Source organism: Solea solea, chromosome 15, assembly GCF_958295425.1.
Source record: "Solea solea chromosome 15, fSolSol10.1, whole genome shotgun sequence".
Taxonomy (NCBI): Eukaryota; Metazoa; Chordata; class Actinopteri; order Pleuronectiformes; family Soleidae; genus Solea; species Solea solea.
In genome coordinates, this window is record NC_081148.1 from 10,809,787 (window position 1) to 10,831,874 (window position 22,088).

Consider the following 22,088-nt stretch of genomic DNA (forward strand, 5'->3'; position numbering starts at 1 on the left):
TCCTGGCCAAATGCACATACTGTATATACCCTCTGCATTTTTTTTCTGGCCACAAAGTATGAGTGTGTTGGCATCCGCTGCTCTCACAAAATCTCTCTCCTCTGATTTTTTGCCAAAGGATCAGTGTTACTTAGGAAGGGGGAAAACTGTTATGAAATGGCTCCTCTGTTGTTGCTCCCACACAGCATCCTCTCTAACTGGTATGAGAAACCAGCCTTAATTAACAAATCCCTCACACAGATAATGTGTCTGCTCGACAAAAGAAAGTAACTGTCTCTTGATTAATGTCCCTAAGCAAACACTGGAACATTTCTACTGAAGGATAAATGACATGTAAACAGTATTGTGGGGAAGTTGCTTTATGTCTCAGATAAACTGAAGGAGACATTGTGCATGTAAATCTCAAGAGAATTCATGTCTGGATACAACTATAAGATCTGTCCTGCTGTGGAAGTAGAGACAAAACCCTTGGGATTGAACAGCAGGTCACAAATTGTTCCTCAGCTTGAAGGAAATGCCCACTGTGTTCAAAGCAGCCACTGGTGTATTTCATTTATGCAACTAATCTCATTGCAATCAGGAAACAACTGTGAGGCAAACAGTCACATAAAAATGAGAGAGGTTACAGGAAGACATCACATCTATTCTTTCCAGTAATGAACTGAATGGAAATTAGATGAATATAATTTGCACAAGATACAGCAAGTCCCACAGAGGAATATTTAATGATTTCAAATAACAAATGGAAGGAAAGATGGAAAATGTGAAAAACATTAATTTATGAACCAAATAAAGCAGTTTTAGCACTACATCTAATCGACAGTGTAGTTGTGGAGTCAAACAAATGTCACTCTGCCAGTTCTATTAGAAGGGCATATTCCAAAGAATATCTCCAAAAACATCTAATCTAATAAATATTCCTCAAATGTTACTCTCCTAGTACTGCATCATCTTCCTCCATCTAAGTACAAAGTTAACACACACCCTGCTACAGTGCAGTGTCCATCTGAAAACCTAGCATTCAAAACACAAGTAGCCATTAGAGACCCTTAAGTGCAAATCAAAGCAATACATATAATGGAGTATCCATACAGTCATTAACTAAATTGCTAATGGTTTTAAATCCACTCAGATGCACTTACATTGCTGTGCAAAAGCAACTGCTGCCACTACCACAGTGCATGTGCACACATGTGCATTACATTTTACTTGTTGAAAGAGTGTGCACTTGTTCACCCATTATCCAAATACAGTTAAATGAGTGAGTTTGACTGCACAAAAAGTTTGGAATTGAATTTATTTTCCATATTTTTTAATAGTTTATGCTGAAACAAAGCCACGGTTGTTAGTTTTATCACAAACTTCTCTCTGATTAACTGAACCTGTGTGTGAACATCATTTGTATTCTGTGCCCTTTATCTGAAAACAGGCTATGTCAAGACCTGACTCAGGGAGGGAGCATTGGTGTTTATACAAGAAGCATTTGTCCCATCAAACTGCAGTAGAATTCTCTTCTGAAAATGTTGTGGGTGCATATTTGTGTTTTCAGTCATAATCCAACCTCCAATACAGTGTTGCTGTCGTTTACATCTGTCAAAACAAACCACTTCCTGTGTTCAGTGTGGGAATGAAGGAGATCTGTTTTCGTTTTTGACTTCTCAGAACCTAGTTGACTTGTTTTGTGTTTGTTTATAAGTGCTCCTTTGAATCTCCCCCTGGGGACATATAAAGTTTTTTGAATTTGAATTTAAACACTCCCATACTGATCACACAGTTATGTGTCAACCTACAAAATAATCCTTGTCTCTTAAACAGCAGCTGTAGGCTTGAATGGAAAACAACTAATACGGGCATGTGTGCATTTAAGAGTCTGTGTAAAGAATCAATGCAACATCACAGATTCCAACTGCCATAAAACACACAACACCAACAACAAGCGTGTACACTTTAAGTGTCTTTGTGTGTGAGCGTGCATGGGTAGGTCGGCACAACGAGGAGAGACTCATACATTATCCTGTTGCAGACACACTTAGAAAGGAGCTTTCTGTTTACTTTCAGCATCAAATATTCAACGCACACATTTTCACTCCTCGTCCCGACACTGCATCTCTGTAGACGCTCAGTGTTGAATGCTAATACTGTTTACCTGCAAGCAGCAACTTCTATCTGTTAATGAACAAAGTGCCGAATACATCAGAGGCATGAAATGAAGGCAGAGTGATGCAGATCTTAGAAACGTATGCTGTGTGTCTCATTCAAACGAGTCCCCTCTTAGTTCTTCAGCATAGTTTGATGTTGACATTTTGACATAAAAAATTCTCAGACTCCAGTTCCCATGTTTAAAACTTACGTGTTCCAGTTTGTCCCTCCTGCGAAGCCACACGCTGGCTGAGTAATCCTGCTGCTGCACTGCTGTTATTATCGAATTGGTCGGAATTGCCGTCGCAGAGAGCCCAAAACCTAACCCCTGACCCCTCAAGTCCTGGCCCCCCATGGGCCCACGGATCCCCTGCAGTTCCATAATATGGCTTGATGCTTGAGTGGATGGCACAGGGGTCTTCAATCTTGGTAAAGAAACCTCTTAACGTATTGATCTCATCTCAATATCTTAAGAGAATGCTTTCTTTTTGGGAGGTATCATGTATATTTGGTTTGACTGCACCTTTTCTTCCTGTTGCATAGAGTGCAGAATTAATACAGTCATAAAATTGTCCAGGAAAAAGTTGGTCTTCTTTTTGCTGTCGATGTTCAACGCCGGTAAATTGTTTTCCATGAGGATGATGAGTTTACAGATAAAGTATGACAAAACTTTCAGAATCCTTCTCCTGGCCACAGTTCAACAATTGATTAGACTGTCCTCAAACAATCAATGGAAGGCTTATATCATATCATACCCATGTGCTGATAAAGCAGGGACATCCCTGTCTTCACCAGTGTTGGCAAATCTCCACAGGCTGCAGGGAATTCGCAGTCAGTGTTGCTCCAAAAAAGCAGGTCTTCGTCTTCTCATGACAGCTTTTAACAGACTTGTTAGTCTCAGGTCTCAGCAGACCAGGAACTCGGACAACTCCAATCAGGGTTTCCACCGATTCAGGCATCCCCAGTGTAGGAGCATGTGTCTGTGTGTGTATGTGTGAGGAAGAGGGGGAGAGAGAACAGGAGGGAGGGGTTGAGAAACTCCAGAAAGTGGTAGAAGAGAGAGAGAGAGAGAGAGAGAGAGAGAGGGAGAGAGAGAGTTGTGGCGAAACTGATGCAGAGGAAGGGAAGTTCCTTCAGTGAAACAATTTGTCCGAAAGATAGTAAATGGACAGTCTAATCCGTGCCTGTCTGTCTGTCTGCTTATGTGTTAAATCATGTCCTATTGTTCTGTTCTATAAGTTGTTTTCCCATCTCTCATTCAGCAATATGTTGCTCTCCCCTTTGACTGGCTGCATCATATGTAACGCTTGCTTGCATACATACAGTACACACACATGCACATGCATGCGTGCGCGCACACACACACAACACAGACCTTGGCACACCACAGCAGAGTGGTGCAGTGAGGCTGCAGTACCTCTCCTCCCTTACCTTGGCTTGGCTCAGTGTGACAGAGAAGCAACAGAGCTTAAAATCTTTAATTGGCTCATAGATGGCAAATGGGCAAGACACACACATGTAGACACACGCACACACACAGACACAGACACACACACTGCCTAAATGGTGAACTCATTAGTGGCAAACAGACAACTTAACTCTGTCAAGTGGAAGTAATCTATTTAAACTGCATTTTTTGGCTCCCAGATACCGCTGTTGAAAGGCTTCACCGCCTGACACAGAAAACCAGTTTTTTATATGAAGAAATATAATTGTGTGTTAAAAAAAATACAGCGACTGCCTTGTGATCGTATGCCTCGCTGAATATTATGTCACAGTAAAGTTCACCTTTATCATTTTGATTGACTTTGACATTAACATCACTTCATTATTCTATCCAGTCACATATAGCTGAAAATGTGTCATGATTAGTACATAATTCTGTTATTCATGGACAAAAACATTTATGCCCAATGTGTACACATTTCCTAAAAGTTAAAGAAGGAACTGAAGAGGCCTCTTTGAAGTCCAACTCAAGCCAGTTCAGTTGCCTTCATCTGCACTCTACACATACTGTACATGAGATTAACACCTGGATTAAACACCTGAAGACATATGATAATCACAATGGCAATTCATCAGCCCCATTGCTGGCATGTGAAAGAAGTGTCTTTGTATGTAAAGAACGAAATACCATTTGTCATTTAGAAACATTCCTAATGATTCCTGACATTTTCCAAAACCTTTCCCGACAGCCTCTTGGTCAAATTCCTGTAAAAATGTGAGTGAGGGGGCGTCAAATAGCTCTGTTTGTAGAGCTGGTGCCCAGGAGGACAAAGGGCCCCTTGCAGTGACCCAGGTTTAAATCGTGCATTTGTGATTTAGCTCACATTAAAATAAATAAACAAACCGCAGTTAAATTCCATCATGTTCATTCCTGTTGAATTCCAGTCCCATTTCACTCTGCTGGTGGTTTGTACAACATAAGCAGCCAGCAGTGTAAATGCCGGCTGAATACTGAAGGCTGCGTTTAATGAGGGAAATTAGCTGAACATGGGCCAAAGAGCACAGAGCCAGGATAAAAGGCTTAAGTCACAGGAGAAAGCATTACATTATATGGCAGGTGTTTCATTGAGTGACCACGGCTAACAAACAGCAGCCAGGTTGCAGGAGAGGACGCTGCAGAGCAAAACAGTTGCTACACAGGATCATGTGTGAGGACCAAACAGGCAGTGTACGGCCTGTTACATCGTGTTGTTTATACAAGACTGAGTGGGGACACACAGAATAAAATCTTAATATCTTCAGATTATGTTCTTTATTTTGCCGTTATACGTCCTTTTTTTTCACTCCCACAACAAAGTCTATTGTGAACATCTGCATTTGTAGTGTGCGAGGGAAAGAAGAGCTGGTGGTCAACAACTGCTGCTTCATTGGATACGTTTGCGTCACTAATGATTTTGAATACCAGAGTTACAAAATAACCAATACAGGAATATTAATTATTCCACCATGTGAATTATAAAAGCCACATTTGCACAAACAACCCTTGCATTTACTGTTTGAAGAAGCTCTTTCATTACACAATAGTTAAATCTCAGCTGGACATGTAAGAGTAAACAACAGATGAAGCTTTATTTCATTAAGTATAAACACTTTTTTGTTTAGTCCAGAGCTTATTCTAGACACAGGGTTTCTTACGACAACAGACTGTTGTCCTTCGTTTCAAATCGAGCTCGCAGTCAAAACATACAGTGCATTCATGGTCTGCTGCTGCTGTTTATCAGTCCAGAGCACATCACTGTAGTGACTGCACCACATACTTCAATGACCTTCCCTTTACAGTTGAGTCCAAGGATTAGTCAGCCAAAAAGCTCTCAGCCAAAATCAATAAACCCCCTAAACCATCAACAGCAGTGAACATCAGTGAGAACTCACTTCCATCAATCCTTTCAGCTCCTGAACGCATGCAGGCTGGTGTTCAGTCGTTTGGAAGAGGGAAGGATGCAAACTGTTTAATCCCGGGCCAGTCAGGAGGGAGAATTAAATATTGTGTTCCATAGCTACACTGAACAAAGAAAGGTTAATGACTCCCCTGTCTTGCCAAGCATGAGGATTATATACATCCAAGGCCATTCAGAGCAGCAAAGTACAGTAGATGAGATCACCTGTGTTAAGAAGTAATCATTTGTTGAGGTAACTTGTCTTTTAAAATACATCCAGAGCTGAGTTTCAGTCTCCTCCTCTCTCTGTCAAAAGTCTCTCAATACTTCCTCTTTGCCTTTAAAGTTAATTAAACAGAGTGGAACAATGGAAGTTTAATGTTGGAAATTAAAACCCTGGGCAACATAATGTGCACTATGAGATTATTTTTTGCTGTATGTTGTGGATCAGTTTCAATTTTCAAACAATAACATATTTTTCTCTTCTTTTCATTTCTTTTTTTTCTTGTCGAAAATCTATTTTTAATATTACTATGCAGGATAAACTATAGAGGACCTCACCCTTCATTACATGATTGGTTGATAAGCCACCAGCTCATCAGCTGCAAGAAATATCTCACTCTGGTCCATATGTCTACATAAATACTGGAACAATGACTGCTGTGTCCTCTTTGGTTGTTTGTGGAGTCTTTTAAATGTGTAAAGCACACAGACCTCATTATCACTTGGCAGCAGCACAGATTCGACACCTGCACTCATTATATTAACAACCATTCATTTGGAAAATCACAGAACCATAACGTGAATGTCAGGACAGTGTGACAGTGTGAGCCAGCAGCACCTTGAAAGTGAGGAAGTTAAATGGAACAAGCCATCATTTCATTAGCCTGTCAAAAAGGGCTAATAATAATCTTGACCTGCAGATTAAAATGTCAAGAAAAACGTTTTTGAGTAATGGTTTGGTCCATAAAATGTCAGAAAATGTTAAAACAAACCTGGAAATTACGTTTTCAAATGTCTTCACAAACCAAAATGTTTCAGCTTGAATGATTTCTTTGTTATATGGAGCAAAGAAACCAGAAAATATTCACATTTAGGAAGCTGAAAAATCAGAAAACGTGTTTTAATTATTGAAAAAAACACTCAATTAATGAATCCATTATTCATTTTAACCTTTTAGAATAACGTTTTCTATGGTTAAATCAATTATTATTTCATTCTAAGAAAGGTTTTCCCCCTCAGTCTCTTCATCCTGGTGTCTGAACTGTCTTTTGTTTCACTTCAATGTGGTGAAGTTGCTGTTGAGCATCATTAAACAGTGTCGTGCTGTCACCAGTAGAGGGCAGTAGCACATTTTGTAACAAAGTAGAGGAAAAACAAGAAGAAGAAAGTGGTTCAACAACATTACGGAAGCAATGGCTAATGGCAAGGTCGGTCCGCAACTTTTTAATGTCAAACAAGTCGCCTGTTGTTTATCGGATTTACCACTTTATTTATCAAATACGTCCATTTTACTCTGCCTTTCAACAAACATCGAGTCACTTTCGCTTGTGAATGAAAATGAAATGACAGGCAGACAGTTTTCAAGCTATTCTAGCTTAATGGTCGTTAGCTAACTAGCCTGCCCACATACATACAATGTACATAGTGTATATGAGTGTTTTTGTTTGATATAAAACACTCAAAAGCCAGTTAAAAATGTTTTTTGTGTCCAACTGATAACACAAAGCTTAACAGGCCAACTAAATGTTTTTAATTTGAGCACATGTTAAGAAGTTTGGGTAGTCACTTGTTCCTTCTGCTGTCACATTGAATACAAACTCAGTTTAACTTGAAGGTTGTTGTCCACAATACACCTGTGGGCTCTATTTATTTATTTAACTTATGTGTGTATGTGTCTCAGGTATGTATTACAATGTTTTAGCCTGGGCAGCTTTTATTCCCTGTATTGTTAGTTATTTATTTTTATTTTTAACCCAGTTACATTGTTGCACCTTGCATTGTTTTGTTTTGAAATATAGTGCTTAGTATTTTGTGTACATTAATCATTTTGTCTCAGATTCAGACATTTACTGGTCCCAACAGAAATATGAAGAGATTCAACTATTATGCGATGTGACATGTGCAGGTTGTCTGATGTAAACAATAAGAGAAAGATATTATATTGTTTTATACAATATATACAATGTTAACAGTGTCAAAAATTGCACAGTGCACATGTGAGAAACTTTACTGATGTTGAATGCAGATGAACTCAATTAGATTAACTTAATTATAGTGCGTGCAGTGAAAGTTTTGATGGTTGTTCAGTCTAAATAATTGCAAACTACATCAGTCAGCACTTAAATCTAATCTGATTTGTTGTTCACTGAGCGTGTTGTGTGTCATAGGTGTAGTATTTACCATTGTGGCTGATGGGTGTAGTCTTTTATAAATTGTGCTGTTATGACTATACGAGCTGCTGTAAAGAACCACCCAGGGAGCTCCAGAAAGAACATTGGTCATTGTGCACATTAATGCACACAGAAAACAACCATTACTCTAAATTGATATAATTAGCTAGGATTTGTTAAAACCAAAAGTAACAGTTTGTTTGTCTGTGTCTGCTGGTGCTTGTGTGTAGGATCCTCTGAGTCAGCTGAAGGATCAACTGGAGGACATTCAGAGACGAGTGGAGGATGAGATACATAGTGGGGTTCCTCCGGTGAGTTGTGTCCATGAGCCAGCTCTAAAAACTAAAAACCTGATGCCAGTGCACAGTTGTACATATGAAACTACTGCTCTCACTGCCAAGTACCTGATCTGATCTCTCCTCTTCTTTCCTCTAGGGAGGCAGTCTCCTTGCCTCTCCTTTCCTGAAGGGTTTTCTGGCCGGGTACGTTGTTGCTAAGCTACGCTCCTCGGCTTTGCTGGGTGTTGCCGTAGGAACATGTACAGGGATCTATGCAGCACAGAATTATGCTGTTCCTAACATTGAAACCACCATCAGAGACTACATAAGCAACCTGAAAGCAGGACGCAAATGAGAAGAGAGGAAGAATGAATAAGAGTCCAAGGAAAAAGGGGGGGAGAAAGAGAGACAGCTCCAAGAAGAGGGTGTTATTGCAGCCACATATGGGAGCAAAACATGTCAGGAAGAAATAAATGCATCTTCCACACTATGAGTAAATCGGAAAATGCTTAAGTGTCACACAAACTTATAGAAGCTATACAAGCTATGGTTGTTTTTTTTGGATTTTAAAAAAAAATTAATCTTGTTACATGAAAAAAAGACAAATGTTCATATTAACATTCAAGTTGAAATGATTACAATTCATTTAACCACACAGCCTATCATAGAGCTGCTGTACCTGATATCTGATCTCTACCATGTCCTGCCTGAAACTATTAAGAACTGCTCTCTGAAAATGATATATGAATATATGAAAGTGAGGCCAACAAATGTTTGTGTGTAAGACCAGCATTGTTGGCTATTTTATCTCCTTACAGGAGGAGTGTCACTTTAGAGATATTGGTGTATATTTATCTTCAAGTGGTTTTCACATCATAGTTACAGTCGGCATGCAAGCGATAGCTTCTGCCCTCTAATGGTCAAAAAGCAATTGTAGCAGCCTTTGCACTTCAATGCTCAGGAGATTATTAAGCATGTCAAAATTGTCTCAGTTCACATCTCATGGTGATGCTTTGTGTAAAATCTCAAAATGTTTTGTTTTTGGTTAGTGTTTCTCCTGCTAAATCATTTGTTTTTTATTTACTACATAGTCATCTCATGGAAATCAGACTTGTCTAGGTAGGAGAACTGTCATTTAAACACTATTAGTATTAAAAAAGGGTTACGGGATTTATTTAAATGTAATCTCTATATTTCTTCTCACAGCTATTGACGTTCTCAAGAGATGTGTAAGAAAGTCCATCGGCTGATGTATGAAAATATACACCAGTTATTTGTGTGCCAATATATATTTTAATTGCACTTTGGCGCTTTAACAAAGCATGAGGTTGTGTGTTTTATGAGAAATGTATTTACTGTGCCTTTCACTACTTGTGAGTTGATATCATCTCATGCCATTTGTGCAAATGCCGTTACTTGATTGGCAGCTTAATTCACAAATTTTTTTTGCACCTGTATTTAAGGATTTTGAAGCCATTTGTTCCGAAAAATATCAAGAGAAAACAAGGGATATTGACATTTAAAATGTTGCGTATGTATTAGGTATGTCCATAAATGATGCTGTTACAGTCAGTATATGATATTGTCCATTATGCTGTTTATAATGTAAGTGCATACATACATCAATGACTGGATTTGGAAAATATAACATTTTCATTGGAAATATTGGATTTCAGTTTTGTTTGAATAAATCTGCTCTTTGTCACAAACAGCTGTATTACAACCTTCCAAGGCAAAATCTCTTGTTTTCATGTGGTAGACAGCGAAAATGCCGCTTTATCTCAACGAGTTCAACGAAAGTGCAAAAACCCCTAACATTTGGAAATCTAAATGTAAACATTTGTAAAAAAAAAAAAAAAAAAAAAGACAGACTCCAGAGTAGTTTTTAGGGGTTTAATTGGTGTACGGATTCATTTAAAGGAAGTGATAAACACATACAAAAATACCCTTTCAATACATTTTAGAAACAAACATCTAAATGGCCTGTTTTGTTAAATGTTTCTGAGCAGAAAAACGGGTCGTCTGAAAGAGTGGTGCAGATTTCATTCAAAAAAGTCCTACCTGCTATGAATGCTATTAAAAAAAGATCACGATACAAATATGCAAATATAAATAAAGTGATAAGAAAACCCCCAGTAATGAGTTTGTTTGTTTTGAAAAAAAAAGAAAAGTTTTCTGTACATTTTGTTGGGGAAACTGATGCTGGAAAAAAAGAGCCTGTAGAGAGCCTCAATGAAGAGGGCACTTCTTAAGCATCACTTTACACTTATTATACATATAAGCTCTGTGCTGAAGGCCAACACAGAGAAACCCAGCTTCACACCATGAAGATGGAGGATCGGGGCCAAGGGCAGGAAAAAGTTGTCTCCTAACCCCACCCCCACCTGTGGCCCCAGGAGATGCCTTTAAGAACCTCCACAGGAGGCGTGGAGAGTTAACACCCAAAACCAAGGGAATTCCATCTCTCCAACACATACACCGTCTATGCATGCACGCTCACACAGTCGACCACAAACGCATGCATACGCACACAAACTGCCGCAACTTGTCAAAAAGACTCCAACCATTCTTCACGTAGCACCACTAACTCTTTCATAGACGACGAACAGGGAAAAACAACCAGGACTCTGAGCAAACAGACCATGCTGAAGAGTTGGTGGTGGTGGTGGTGGTGGTGGTGGTGTGGGGTTTGGTACAAGCCATATCCTGAACTGATTTTACCGTTTAGTCATCCTGTTGAACTGGAGGGGAACTTTGCAGGACCAAAACATCTGTTCAAACACAAAACTACCGCTTTCACTATAAGTGACAACCACTTATCAGACACTGGATTTTAACACGCCATGAAAAGTAAGCAAACCCAACAACCCTTTTAATGCAATGGACAGTAGGTGCGACACCGACGATGCTGAATGGAGCGATTAGCGGAGCGTTCTGACATAGTTCTTATGTTCTGTACTAAACCTTTCAAGAGCTAAATAAAATTTCAGACCCATTTGTTCAGTTCCAAAACAATCCACAATGCTTCCATTTGTTGTCACTTGTATTCTTGCTCCTGCTGGTCTGACCTGAGAAGCACTGATGTCACTGGGCATCTATCATAACCAACACACCGCACATCCAGTAATAATCTGGAGTCCTCTTTGGGGAAACATGAGGGGCCCAAAAGAGTCGCGGCTGTTCTGTCATAAGCAAACCCATCGATAAATCCGCCCCTGCAACTGTATCCAAACCTATACAATGTTTACAAAAAATATCCAGCACTGGAGACACTTTTTGCACAAGCAGTACAGGGGGAAAAAATTACAATTTTTTAAACTTTTTTTTTCTTTTTAGATAAAACTACAATAGAATGCTCAAAAGACTTAAACAGTCATCTTTTGCTCTTTTTTTTTTAAAGACAAAAAAAAAAGTTATGTACATAAACATTTACTGTACAAGTTTCTGTTTGGGAGAGACGAGGAAAAAACGAAAATTGGCATAAACCAGAAGTGCATATAGCATGTTTTAACTGTTTTGGGATGTTTTTAAATGTGTTAACCGGAAAAATAAAGATAAGTAATTTTCCATTACTGCAGTGTATGCAGGGAAAGAAGAGTATAAAAAAAATGATGCGTATTTCTCCATGAAGTTGTGTTAAATGCCCTCTTCGCAGAAAGTGACGCAGGGCAGAGGCAACATTGACCAAATCACCAATCCATTGGTAAATCTGTAATCCGTGAAGATTTGAGGTGAGGCGTCTGTCCTGCCGCTTCACTCTCGAGACTAACTAATCAGGACGCACTCCCTGTCCTCGTGTAAAGTCACTGTCTCTGTGTTTGACCTGACTGTAAAGCCTCACCTGCGCGTGTGTGTGTGAATCCAGTCTGTTAATCGTGTTCAGGATATGTGGATTCTGGCCTTCTCCGTTTCTTTCAGCCTCTTGGCCTGCTCCTCCAGAGAGGGGGAGAGGGGTCTCTTGGAAGATGCTCCGTTAAGCGGGTCAGCTCCTCGACTCACTAACGTGGGGATGGAGCTGCCGACAGGCGGCACCACGCTTTTGGAGGACACGTGTTCTGCGGAGAGAAAACAAAAGACAAAAATAGTGTTTATGTTGACGCTCAAATCTTCTTAAAATTACACTTCTGAAAAAGATAGTAATGAGCACATTTATGACATCATTACAACTCACTTGAGCCAATGACTGGAATGGACATGCCCTTCTCTTCACTGGTAGGAGGAGTGTCCGTGGCAAGGGTTCCCTCAAACATTGGGGCCTTGGGAGGTGTGATGCTGTGTGACATGGAAATGTACAATTAAACAAAGTAAACACCTCAGAAAGAAAAAAAACAAGCACACAGTGGCCTTGCTGCTGCTGGAATAAAAGTGGACACTCACTTGTGGCGGTTGAGGGCCAGTTTAATTGAATTTTTCACGACACGGCAGCTGTTGCTGGCTGGCAGTGGGGAGGAGGCATCTGGGAGTTCCATGCTGGGAAGTCTCTGTGATGGCAAACACAAATACACTTGATTTAGTAACCATTTCACAGAGGGTCATGATTATCAAAGCATTCAAGTATCAAGCAGATCGTGGTTTAAACAAAGCGGTCACCTGTGTTCTTGAGGTATCAATTGTTGGAATGGGTTTAGCTTTTGATCCAGAAAAAGGGGTCTGATGATGGAGAGACAATATGAGCAGATGTTTATATTCTTCAGTGCAGATTTACGTGATTAAAAAAATAAAAACAAACAGACAAGAGGACACCTACAACATTAGGTCCATCGCCTTGTGCATGGGAGTCAGAGGATGGTGGATACGGCTCCTTAAATAAGGAGTCGTCATTGGACACCTCCTGAAGCAGAAACAGTGCATGTCAGAACTTCTACTCTGCAGAGTGAAACCTGTAAATTAGACACTGAAATTTGAATGTATATTTAAACTACGAGCAGCCTCGTCACCTCTGTGTCTTTGTGCCTCTTGGCCAGGTCCTCTTGTGTAGGTGAATGTGGTCTCTTGGCGACCGCTCCGTTGACGGTGTCCTCCAGGCCGTTGGGCTCCTCTTTGGGGCTGTTGGAGGCGTCGGGATTCTCGCCGCTGCTAAGCACTGTGGTGGTGGTGCTGCTGCTGCTGCTGCTGCTGCTGCTGCCTGGTGGGGAAGGAGGCTTAGCTTTAACTGAAGGTTCTTCACAATGACAAAACAAAGAGTTTGATTATAATGTACCATGCATGATACATGTCGTGCTATCCCCATTCCCTTTAATTAGTACAGTTGTCATAATTTGCATTTATTGTCATATACATTATCGCAATGCAAAGAAATATGACTGTCAATTATAAACCATATATTACAAACAACATACACTAGACAGGAAAATATCTTGTCTATATTTAACAACTGTGGTAGTGACTCACTTGAGCCGATAACAGGAATAGACATCCCCTGGTCCGTAGCAGCTGGTGCTGCACTGGGTGCTGGGGAGCCTTCTGTAAAAAGCTGCTTAGGAGGGCTGACACTGAAAAATAAAAAACAAAATTTAGTGCATGTCACATGGTAGATGGACATTGCAGTAGCGGGGGGATTTACCACTCGACGCACAGAGTAAAGCAATAATACGGAAAGATAAATCTCAAGCCGATCATACCTGTCATCTGTGTCAGATGCAGGTTTGGAAGGTTTTTCGGCTGGGGAGCTAAAAGGTGTCCCCGAGTCTGTGTCTCTGGAGCTGTCCAGGTGACTGCTGTCCAGAGAGATCCGCTTAGAGCTCCCGCCGTTAGAGCTACGGTTCAACTCTGCTATGCTCTGCAGAAAAGACGACAGGGAGAGACACACACATGACATTTACAACGGGGGGGAAAAAAATACATAAAAGTGTATTGTCCCAATGAGCTTAGAGAGCACATCTCACCCTCTTCTTTTTCTGCACCACTTCAGGAGGAAGATACTGATGGAGCTGTTTCTTTTTTACATGTGTTGCTTCAATCTTCATCCCATCCTTCAGCATGTTGATGTTGTTGGCTTGTCTGTACACTGCAGAGAACACAGCATTTACAAATGCAAGTTAAACACATTTGTCCCAGCAAAAGACAAATGTGGAAAAAAAGGTCTATATCTGACACATTTCTGTCACATTGGAGTATATTTTAATTATAAAAAAAGGGTCTAAACAAATATACCAAGTTTAATACAATTTAAAAATACTGCATCTTTAAAAAAGGTGCATCTTTTCTAGATTACTACACAGCAAAAAAGCCATGTAGGCATGTATTCATTTCTATTATAGGACTTACCAGTGTCTGTGAAGGACTGGATGTCATATGTCAAGTCAATGTTCACACTCTCTGCATTCTCTACTTTCTTGAAGATAATCCCAATGAACCACATGGACACAAAGTCATTCCTGAAAAACACAAGGTTCAAAATTAAGGCGTTTATGCATAAACTTACAAGTACATATGCCTGCTGATTAGTATCCTTTGCCAACAGTGGATTTAAGAATTTATCAACCCGCACTAGTCTTATAGGCATGTTTGATTAATAATGATTACTAAAATCTGTCTTAAATATTTTATAAATATGTTGCTGGACACTTGACTTTCACATGAGATCAATAAAGTTGATATCGATCCATCTATGGACACAAGTAGACTTACTCATTGCGGTTCTCCTTGGACCCGGGGAAGGACTGGGGGTTGACATGAGCCAGAGTGATGAACTCATTCCTCTCCAGGTTTCCTACCAGAACGCGGATCTTTGACTCCACCAGACCGATCCTAAGGGGAAAAAATGGCAAAGAAATCACATCAGTGCCGCTAATAAACAAATCATCTCCTGACTTTTGGTTTAAGGAACGGTGCACAACTGTCCCAGTTGAAACAAAAATAATGCAACGTAAGAAAGAGTCCTTCAACACTCACCATTCTAAGTGGTTTTCTTCTGTGGATGCACTGGCAGTGAGAACTATGTAATGCCTGCAGTAGACAAAAAGAAAAGGGGTAAGGCCAATGATCGCTGTATCTGTAAAAAACACACTTAAGGTTTTTCAAACAACTGAATTATCATTGCTTACATGACTGCTGTGCTGGTATAAAGATCTTGTGACCAATATCTTTACTAAACTGCAAGACTCATCAATCTTGACTCTAGTGTTCACACATAATCATGATTCAGCATCATTTTGTTCCATCACATCAGTGCTAAGGTGACTGTGGCTCCAGTCATTGAGAATGAGCGGCAACAGACCCTAGTCCTTGATCTTTAAAATACATAAATACGAGAAACATGCAGTCTGACATGTTCTATTTGTCCACGTTTGACAATGATTCAATACGTACTTGTACTTTTGGAAAAAGTTGGGTGGCTCAAAGAGTTTGGACCATTCTGCTTTTCCCTGAAGAATCTCATCGGTGATGCTGAGGCCTGGTCACGGCAGAGACACACACATTTAAATATATACATTCTGACAATTTCAATATTCCAAGTGATTTAGCCAATGTATTACATTAGAAATGTATAGTCACCATCAATGCAGACAAAACAAATTAACATGATGCAAGAATATACTGTGCAGCATTATGTTGCACTACATTCTGTATTACCATATTTGAACTCCTCGCTCATGATGGTGCGCGTTGATGTGGAGACATTGTATGTGGAGTTCTGCTGGGGATAGGCAGGTGTGATGATGGGCATCAAGTGGTATCTGTCAGATGGGTTCACCTAAAAAATATGGTACAGGGGAGGGAAGGTTGGCTTTGGAGTAGGAAACAAGCCTTCAACTCATGTGAGAGCACATTCATCAAGTGCTACAAGTGCCTGGTATCGCAGTCACTCTCTCATGCCCACACACAGCCCCAATTTACTTTATCTCTAATACAAATAAGGGGGTCTTCAGATCCCCCTCATTTGCATTTTATTCAATAAATTGAAAGATAAAGAAGCACAAACTACACATTTTACAGGGTTAGTTCTATAAGGATTTAAGCCATTTAATTTTAAATAATAAAAAAAATATCGTGCACATTTCAGCTCAAAACACTCGTGTATTTATGCTATAATGCATCATACTAAAACAGAAACAATTACATAGCATTAACAGTTGAGAATTGATTTACTTTGTATAACTATACTTTCAGTTTAAGATTGGCCAGACTATGACTGAATTCATGACAACAATTGACAATTAAAATGTGTTTATTGCTGAAGGGACATGACACACATGACACGTGTTTTCAGTTAATGCAATAGACACATAGGTTTGGGAGAGATTAGTTTGATTTATTATGAAAAATGCTGAAAACAAATTCAAATAAATATATTAAAAGCGTGGAGTAGAAAAAAATATCAAACGGTAGCGTCTCTTGCACATCAAACAAGAGGTAACGTCATGAGAATATCCGTCACAAACATTTACTGCTACTGACCTATAGACACGGAAGCGATTTTAACACAAATATCAAATCTGCTGTGCTATCTAATTGCTTATGCGTTTTACTGAAGGGATGCCTCTTTCTGAATAGATGTCCAAGAAGGAAGTCTTCCCAGCTCCAAGCTGCTTTGGGAAGCCTCCTCCGAGCAGACTTAAGAGCTTTGGAACTCGTGAAGGGTGACCCGATCAATGTCGTGGTCACATGAGGACAAAGGAATGAGGAGAAAAGAAATAAGACAATTGGCCTTTTTCAACAGCAGCCTTTTCACATCACACCAATGGAAAAGCACAGGTGCATTCCGACTACTTGAACTGAAGAACTGAAAAGAGCCATTACTGTTATCAGTAACACCCATGCTTTCCCACCAGTCGTTAACGGCTGCAGTGAAAAAGGCTAATAAATGTATGTGTTCTCATGCCTATTTCATTTACTATACAATACAAACAAACGTCATAACTCTCTTCTCTAACCAGATGGTATTTTCTGTGCATGCATACCAATACACACGACCACAGCAAAATAATTAACACAGGGAAATGCGACAGTAGTGTCATACTCACTCTAGGATCCCACACAGGTAAATTCAGGTTACTGTCCTCGGGCTGTTTCAGTAACACAGGATTTGGCCACTCCCTGAAGAATGGAAATGATGAAAGTAGGGTTAAGCTAATGCAATGCTGCCATCAAGTGGTATAAAAATTTACTTGGGTTATAAAGAATCAGGTTCTTACCATTTAGAGAAAACCAAGAAGAACTTGTGAACGAGTGTTGCAGCGACAGCATTAGGGTAGAGCTGGCAGGTCCTGGCCACAAGCATGGCCCATGACACTCCACCCAGAAAACCCAGCATGTTTGAGTAGATCCCACGACCTGCAGTCATAGGACACATCATTGCAAGCTGATGTTAGTATAAAAAAACATTTTTTTAAATTTATCGTCATTAAGTAGACGTCTGCAATTTTTTCTGCTGCAATAGGTCACTTGACCCGAATTTAAAAATATTTTTATTTAAATGATTCTGCTTTTTCATTGTATGAAGTAAAACTTGTTTTTCTTTTAACGGAGCCAATATCACTTTCGAAAAAAAAAAAACTCAGGGCTACTTGAAGGTCAACATATCTTAAATTCCTCAAACTTGGTATGGTCTCTTTCATGCATTTATCTTATAATTTAACAATGACGTTGTTACAACCATATCCTCATTTTGATGGAGAATATGATGAGCTAATGCTTACACCACATTTAACCGTAAAATCAGACCTTCAATTTAAGTAGTTCTGAATCTACTTACGTTTCGCCCATAGTTTGATGGCTCTCAGGGTCAGCCTGAAGTTTTCTTTGTTTGGCACCAGGTACAAAATTTCATCAGTCACTCTACAGCCTGTAATTAAAAAAAATTACAAATGTCAAACACTATCAAACAGGCGTCACATTGGCGTTTATCAAAGATTGATTTATTAGTGTTCCAATAAAGTGATTAAGAAATAATTATATAGTAGGGTCATTGCAGCACTGCTAAAACAACAGATCTATCAGTCTGTAAAATCAGTACCATTAAGGCTGCGGATACATCGAATATCCAAGTTTCTCAGCATGGAGTCCCCCCTCAGGTCCAGGTTGTCTGGAATGGATTGTAAGGCCAGTCTGGCAAAAAGCAGGTCAATCTAAAATGACACAAATACAGGAAGATACGGCATATCCATTAAAAAAAAACGAATACTGATCTTCTACATCTGTTCAAAAATGACAATTACATCATTAATAGGCAGTCTGTATTTGGTTGTGCATTATCCATATGATTCACTAGGTAACACTGAAACCTGTAATACGATCAGTCGCTGAGAACATATGACGTTAAGAACACAGAACACTTGCTTTCCACAGTGACTTACCTCTATTCCATCAAACTTGAATTTTATCACAGGTACAAAAGCATCTTCAACAGCCTTTACAAAACAAAAGATAACAATGTCAAAAACAATCAACGACACAAAACACACACAGCTGACAATATCATGATACGAAATACCACAAACACCAAATGCAGGAAATGTAAACCGATTAATCAAGCCGATGTTTGCCAATTGTTAATAATTAATATTTATTAATGCAAGTTAATACATTTTTCTTTTACAGAAACTTGGTACATACTGCTAAATGTTTATTACATAAAGTTTTCTTACAATTGTTTTACAGCAAACAGTCATTACTCCTACAGATAAGTTTTTGGCACGCTGCTTTAACACTGTAAAAGCACCAGAGACTTACCCGCAAGTCTTTGATTTCTTCATGCTGTTTCAACTTCTCAAAGAAAGACTGGAAAAAGTCACTTCTCTCTACGTGACGTGGAGCCACACATAAGGCATCAATATCAGCTCCTGTAACAAAAAGTTATTTTTATCAGTGTAATCTGTGTTTCTTGGTAGGTTAAATGGCCAGTGGACTTCATTATCAATCTGATAAAAAAGTACAATAAACAAAGTTATTGCATCCACAGTTGAGCGGAGTGTAGTGAAGCATCAAGGGTAAACAACTCTGGCACTAAGATTAAAATAAGAAATATTATTATTATTATTATTATTATTATTATTAATAATAATAATAATAATATTTCCAATCGTTTTTTTCTACAAAAACAACATACAGTGTATAACTTTGCTAGATACTGAAGACCTTGTGTCAACTCTGTTAAAAGGCAGCCAAGGACAACATTACAACTGCTCAGCAATTAGTGTTACATTTTGAGGTTGGAGTATTGTAGACTGGGAAATTGCGTCAAAGGGTAAACAATCACATTTTTAAACAGAAGACAAGTTAGAGCTGTAATGCAGCTGTGAAATGCTGCCAATATTTCCTCTGCTCATTATGCTGGCCTATACTTGTTTCAGTAGATATTATGCACCAACATTTTTTTCCAGCAGCTTTTCTTTTGTCTGCACTCCTCTACAATCCAGATGATTCACAACTGGGATATAAATAATTTCCTCCATTTAAGAGGAAAATTATTAGGCAGGTTTCATACTCGTGTTATCCAGAAATGGCACTGGCTATAGTAAACAGAGAATCGGAATTGTTCAGCTTGTTAGCAAAGTAAGTGTTGTTGAACAACAAATGGTCAAAGACGTAATTGTCAAACACTTAGGTGAATACACAAGAACACAATTATACCAATGCCTTCAGCCGAAAGTAGTGTTTAGGCAGCCGTCAAACCCCAAACTGGCCCTTTTAAAAACCATCAACAGCAGATGAATATGACAATGCCAGCCACATGCTTTGGTGTGGTCAGCATGAGCTTTTCAAAAACAATGATGTTTGCATGTTTAGACAGTGTCAAGTGTTGTATGACAGTCATGCTCTGTTGTGTCTGTTACTCTTTGCTCCTTTTAAATCTAGGAGGTAAATAGGTTGATGTTCTAATCACAGTTTAATATTCTCCAACAACTGTCTGGCATAAAGTAGTGACGATGATTGACATAGCTGCATTGATTGAAGAGCCACACATACCTTTTGTGTGCACACCAAGACGATAAGAGCCAAATGTAAAAATCTTGCCCCCAACACAGCTAATAGCCGATGGTGGAAGATTCTGTGGAGAAGCATAGACATTTACATCAGCGTAACTATTTCCCCCTTTCCACAAAAATTACAAACTGATTTAGAGATTGAGAAGTTCAGAATGTGTGATTTATTGCTTTTAAATACAATACCACAACAAAACATACCTTTAATTCACTGATCTCTGCAATCCACTCTTTAACAAAGTTATTTAACTTTCCAAGAACTGCAAGCCTGAAATGAGATACGATTTTAAGCAGGAGATTCTCATAACGCACAGTCAAACTGAAAATGAAAGAGACTCTGAACTAGTGCCATCACTTTTTTTCAAAAATCATGCATGTCTCTTGATTTGTTCGAGGGGCAATTAAAGGCACACAGAGCAGTTGAGCAACATAAATATCAACATCCTTGATGAGGCTTGTGTGTCAAAGCAGCAAGGTATGTGAAATATACCTATATATACCTATATATATATATATATATATATGAATAAAATAAGAGTCATATAATTGTATCAATAACGTAATTTGTAGGAGAGGGATTGCACGTACCAAGCATCACTTAATAAAAATGTAAACATAAGTAAAAAATAAAAATCAGCAGGCAACTACAAATACAGCGACTTAAAAACACAATGCAGATCGAAATGACATAAAATACATTTATGTGCGATTGTATGAACTGATCCTCACCTGTGGTTCAATTCTTCTTCATCTTCAAACACCCCAAAAGGTTTCATAGCATCACAGAGTTTTTTGGTGTATTGGTGGTCAATTTCTCGTGGCGGTGCAAGGCTAATGGCAGAAGTGATACCATAGTGTTTCTGAGGCTGCTGCCCACCCGGCATGGTGCTGCGAGGGAACACAACAGGGAAACACGATGTAGTGCGTGAAATGACAGCGGCTACACAACCACACTATAACTCCGTTCATCATTTGATGTCACTATTTCTTAAAGTTAGTCAGGTCTAATGAACAAGATTGGGAACTGACAAATCAACAGGCCACATGTGTAACGTGTATCTGGTACTACATGTACCTCCCATCCCTATTACCGCGAACCCATGTTTAAAAACTTAGCTACATGCTATAAAACCAATACGCTAAATGTGCATTAGTTAAACAAGCAATGTAACAAATCAACACATATGGGCACACTCTAAATCAGAAGAATGTATTTCACATAACCTGCAGAAACGTGTTGTTAAATAAAATACTAATCAACGTCAGCGGGTGGCAAATTACCCTTAGCTGAGATGCTACAAACATCCTAGAAGCGCTAACAAGTTAGCCAAATTAGCAAGTTTGCAAACGTTCGCTAGTCGATGCGGAAGAATTTGCTTGACTGATGACCCACTTGCCAGTTATACTTATTTACAAGTGTATACTTTATCAAACATAATCAACAAGTGAACTCGAATTTAGGTATGTTTCACTTAAGTCACCCAGCAACAAGCGAGGCTAGCAAGAAACAACGACCACGGGCCTTGTTTGGTTGTTGTGACAGTTAGCTAACGTTAGCATTTAGCCTATTCTTCAGGATTTTCTGTAACACGAACAAAAACCTTCATCAGAGGAGAATGTACCACGTGCAATGCTTACCTTGACATCTCTCTCATGACACTATAAAACGCTCGTCCAGTTTTCCAGCTGTAAACCCAAGAAAAACAAAAACTAAAAGAGTCGGCAAGTGGAAATTGAAGCAGCCTCGACCTGATTACAACAATGGTCTCTTTCCAGAGAGCCGTTCAAACCTTCCCACTGAACCGGAATCACTTCTTGTGAGATAACACGCTAGTCCGTAACCCTGAGAGAACACTCATATCTAAGCGATGAACGAAACGCACAGGCGTCTTGGAATGCCAGTTGCCAAGCAAAAGTTTAAATGCTGTGGGGACGTTTTATTCAAAACTACAAATCTAACGGCGTCTG

The 22,088-nt window shown here is 39.3% G+C and overlaps 3 protein-coding genes across 3 annotated transcripts in view; 1 reads left to right on the forward strand and 2 right to left on the reverse strand.

Annotated features, from left to right (window-relative positions):
* The window catches only part of LOC131474111 (inactive phospholipase D5-like), a 42,721-nt gene extending 40,180 nt beyond the window's left edge, over positions 1 to 2,541 (reverse strand). The window contains exon 1 of the mRNA XM_058651850.1: positions 2,351 to 2,541. Within this exon, the coding sequence (XP_058507833.1) occupies positions 2,351 to 2,521 (171 nt within the window). The 5' untranslated portion in view covers positions 2,522 to 2,541. The remainder of the gene's footprint in view (positions 1 to 2,350) is intronic.
* A 4,306-nt stretch (positions 2,542 to 6,847) lies between these two features.
* On the forward strand, positions 6,848 to 9,871 carry LOC131474115 (SLC35A4 upstream open reading frame protein-like). The gene is made up of 3 exons (XM_058651856.1): positions 6,848 to 6,952; positions 8,146 to 8,226; positions 8,351 to 9,871. Exons 1-3 carry the CDS (start codon positions 6,938 to 6,940, stop codon positions 8,546 to 8,548), a joined length of 294 nt encoding a protein of 97 aa, XP_058507839.1. The 5' UTR covers positions 6,848 to 6,937; the 3' UTR covers positions 8,549 to 9,871.
* A 201-nt stretch (positions 9,872 to 10,072) lies between these two features.
* Positions 10,073 to 22,079, reverse strand: papolg (poly(A) polymerase gamma). The gene is made up of 24 exons (XM_058651849.1): positions 21,759 to 22,079; positions 20,850 to 21,008; positions 20,322 to 20,388; positions 20,104 to 20,185; positions 18,868 to 18,977; positions 18,492 to 18,545; positions 18,152 to 18,263; positions 17,891 to 17,980; positions 17,331 to 17,469; positions 17,160 to 17,232; positions 15,769 to 15,889; positions 15,505 to 15,589; positions 15,088 to 15,141; positions 14,824 to 14,943; positions 14,461 to 14,570; positions 14,079 to 14,200; positions 13,815 to 13,972; positions 13,585 to 13,685; positions 13,131 to 13,318; positions 12,941 to 13,024; positions 12,784 to 12,843; positions 12,571 to 12,674; positions 12,365 to 12,465; positions 10,073 to 12,248 (listed from the first exon to the last, which is right to left on the reverse strand). The coding sequence occupies exons 1-24, from the start codon at positions 21,773 to 21,775 to the stop codon at positions 12,073 to 12,075; spliced, it is 2,487 nt and encodes an 828-aa protein (XP_058507832.1). The 5' UTR covers positions 21,776 to 22,079; the 3' UTR covers positions 10,073 to 12,072.
* Positions 22,080 to 22,088: the final 9 nt, after the last annotated feature.